The sequence below is a fragment of the Triticum aestivum genome, chromosome 2B, assembly GCF_018294505.1.
Source record: "Triticum aestivum cultivar Chinese Spring chromosome 2B, IWGSC CS RefSeq v2.1, whole genome shotgun sequence".
Lineage (NCBI taxonomy): Eukaryota > Viridiplantae > Streptophyta > Magnoliopsida > Poales > Poaceae > Triticum > Triticum aestivum.
Genome location: NC_057798.1, coordinates 242,973,277 through 242,976,671, shown reverse-complemented (window position 1 = coordinate 242,976,671; position 3,395 = coordinate 242,973,277). Strand labels below are relative to the sequence as shown.

The 3,395-nt window shown below is 48.1% G+C and overlaps 1 protein-coding gene across 1 annotated transcript; it reads right to left on the bottom strand.

Moving 5' to 3' along the window:
- Nucleotides 1-1,969: 1,969 nt before the first annotated feature.
- Nucleotides 1,970-2,609, bottom strand: LOC123041139 (zinc finger A20 and AN1 domain-containing stress-associated protein 10-like). Its single transcript, XM_044463836.1, has one exon. It carries the CDS (start codon nucleotides 2,466-2,468, stop codon nucleotides 2,058-2,060), a length of 411 nt encoding a protein of 136 aa, XP_044319771.1. The 5' UTR covers nucleotides 2,469-2,609; the 3' UTR covers nucleotides 1,970-2,057.
- Nucleotides 2,610-3,395: the final 786 nt, after the last annotated feature.

The following is a 3,395-nucleotide window of genomic DNA, read 5'->3' as shown; positions in this document are numbered from 1 at the left end:
TTATACATCAAACTGTCAAATTTGTAAATGGAATTCATTGCTGCAAAGCACTAGGTTGCTTAGCGAGAGATTATCTTTTTAACTCTTACTCTCTATTGCTCAATATATTTCTTACTTTTACTTCTACAATTCTTTATAGATTTACACATGTATTTCCGCAACAACGTGCGGGGTAACATCTAGTATCTTTAATCCTCTATCCCACATCGCTTCAATGTTTAGCACTAAACACATTTGCACCATCTATATGATCTTAACTGTCAAAGTATGTTAATCCAAAGATGCAGATTGCTTTATTACTCATAGTGGGGAGTAACTTAGACTAGTAACATGCATATGTTACTAGTCTATGTTACTACCACTATAGTGGGGAGTAACATATGTGTGGTGCCATGCAATACTTTATTTATTATGTTGTAGACTCATCTTGTCTTGATGTGTGTGATGTTACTCATAGTGTGAGTAACATACTTTTACCACATGCCTTTCTTTCCTCATTAGTTACTTGCCACATAATCTATTTTGCTAGACATGTGTGATGTTACTCCATTATGAATAGTTTTAGACTACCCACAATGGGAGTAACATAGGTGGTAATATCACACATATTTAGGCAAAATAGATAATATGGCAAATAATTAATGAAGAAAGAGAGTCAAGTGGTAACATAGCTAGTTACTAGTAGTATGAGTAACATCACACATATCAAGGCAAGATGGGTTTACAACATAATAAATGAAGTGTTGCATGACATCACATATATGTTACTCCCCATTATAAAGGTAGCAACATAGACTAACAACATATGCATGTTACTAGTCTAATTTACTCCCCACTGTGGCTAGTCTTAGTGTTTATGATGAAAGTAGTTACCTCTTAATAGCTCTCCATAATTAGGCCTCATAATTCTTTAGGAATCTGCTCCATCCCCCTCCCCTCCCAAAGACCACTACACCAAAGTATTTAAAATATATGACAATAATCGCTTGGACTAGGATCTTTTTGCCAAAAGGATCATATCTATCATGAAAGTTCACCAAAGTATAAAACATCTTAAACATAATTTAAAAAATAGTACATTAATATTCCGAGACCACAGAACGACCACTACAAATGCTAGAACGAGCCGCCGACGCGCCGCTGTCACCCTTCCCCTGCAGGAGCCGGTTTGACCTCGTAGATGACAACCAGAAATTTTCGTGCACGTGTCGCTAAGGACCAGTGCCCTGGAGTTGTAGTCGTCACTGTTGAACCCTTACATAGATCTGAAGTACCTAGACACCAAATCTCGCCATATGACGAGAAATCCTAACCTCATCGCCCCAGGAAGACAACAGGAACTAGGCCGAAGCTCCATCGATTACGTAAAGACAGACGAACTCGAGAAGGATCGGAGCCGGGAGACAAACTCGAAAAAAAAAGCGCCGTCATCCACCCGAACGCCACACCTATGAGGATTAAAAATAAATTCTAACCTAAACTACTAACTGAAGTGGAGGCATTGGGATTTGCCTCCCTTCTGCCTACCGCTCCACCGGCTGCCGGAATAGCAGACAGAAGGGAGGCAAATCCACGGGCTTGTCGGTGAGGTTTGGGGGGAGAGGGAGTAACTCTCCCTAGTCACCTAAGGTTAGACGAGGAGAATTTCTTGAGTATAAGAATTGTATTCTCAAAAAATCTATTGGCAATGTGGTTAAAAACGTGTGATTTTAAGCTATGGTTATTATTGAATATACAATCACGCGTATGACGTACGTGCGGTGCTAACTAGTGGTAGAAAAAGAAGATTGGCCGATTGGATCTGAATGTGGTGGACAAATTTAAGCAGCCAAATTATCCAAATGCATGATGCGTACCAACTTGCGAAGTTGCGAAGAGCGTAATGGAGATTTGCATGGAATAAAAACAGGCGCATCGTTGCTACACACAGCCTCGTCGTCACAAAGGTAGACACGACGGAGAAGCAATCAGACACATACTAATTCCACAGTACATCTCTAAGGCGTCTCTCGCAGGAGTCAGCCCTGGGTTACAATACATGTCGTGGGTAGAAGCGCTCAAATCCTGGCCATCTTGGGCGCGACGACGAGCGGGTTCTGGCGCGCGATCTGCTCGCGGCCGGCCGCCTTGTAGTCGAAGAAGCAGGTGTGCGCGTCGGCGTGGCGGTGCGCGCCGCAGTAGGTGGCCCCGCACCGGCAGGCGAATCCCAGCAGCCCCACCTTCTTATGGCACGCGCTGCATCGGTTCTTGATCGTCTTCTCGGGCGTCTCCTCCTCGCCTCCGCCTTTCGTCGACCTGATGGTCAGCGACCTGAGGCCGGACATGACAGCGCCATCAAAGGCCATCACGTCCAGCAGCTGCTGTTCCTTGTAGCACTTGGAGCAGAGATCGTTTGTCGCCGCGCCGGCGAAGAATCCGCAGCCGCTGGCGCACAGGGCCGCGCCGCCGGCCTGCTGCCTCGCCTCCATGTTGTCCAGCGAGAGATCGAGCGAGTTACCGATCGAGCAAGTCTCGCGCGCACCTACGTGCTCCCGCTGGGACGATCGTGCTCCCGCTGGGACGATTGATTGCTCGCGATGGCCTCGGCTGGAGATTTCGCAGCGCACCGAAGCCGGAATTGGTTCTGTGATTACAGGGCTTGTGTCCTGGCCTTTTATATAGTACATACTACCTTCTCATTCTCGTTCTTTACCCGGATTCGGAATCCGACCAGTGCAAGGAGACGCCAGCGCCAACCAGGCAATCTGGTCCCACAAAGATCTTTCTTTTCTTAGGGCTATTTACAATTGTTTTTGCTGAAATCTGAGATGGGCTCTAGGCCCATATTGCAATTTCTGAAAAATCTCTAAGGGCCCATATGGGTTATGTCACTAGGTGTGGTGGGAAGTTTAGTCCCACCCCGGAAGTGGAAGGAGAGTTGGAGTGGTTTATAAGGGTTTCTCTTCTACATGCTATTGGAGCTTGAGAAGAGAAGAGGCCCTCGCGCACTCCTCCTCCGCCGCCCGCCTCGTCGCGCCGCGGGTTGCGGGTTGCGGGTTGCGGGTTGCGGATTGAGCCGAGCCGAGCTCACACCTACGCGCTTATTTTTGCCAGTCACTAACGGAGAGTTTTCTGACAGCTGGGCCACGATCTGAGACGTCGGATCGTGGGCTGTCACGGACTCGGACGTGGGTCGAGCCCACGTCTCTCCACGCGGCTGCGCCTATAAGTATGTGGTGTCTCCTAACCCTAGCCGCCACGAACAGATCACATCTGCTCACGCGCACGCCCACCGTCGTTCCTTTGCTGCTGCTGCCGCCGGTGACTCCATCCCGTCCGCCACGTACACGGTTGACGGGAGAGCAGGTCTCCGAAACCACGCCCTTCTGGTTCCTGTACGGGGTGAGGGCGAATAG

Bases quoted from the DNA above. Each gene is read 5' to 3' on its own strand.
- LOC123041139 (XM_044463836.1), bottom strand. From the start codon at position 2,468: ATGGAGGCGAGGCAGCAGGCCGGCGGCGCGGCCCTGTGCGCCAGCGGC.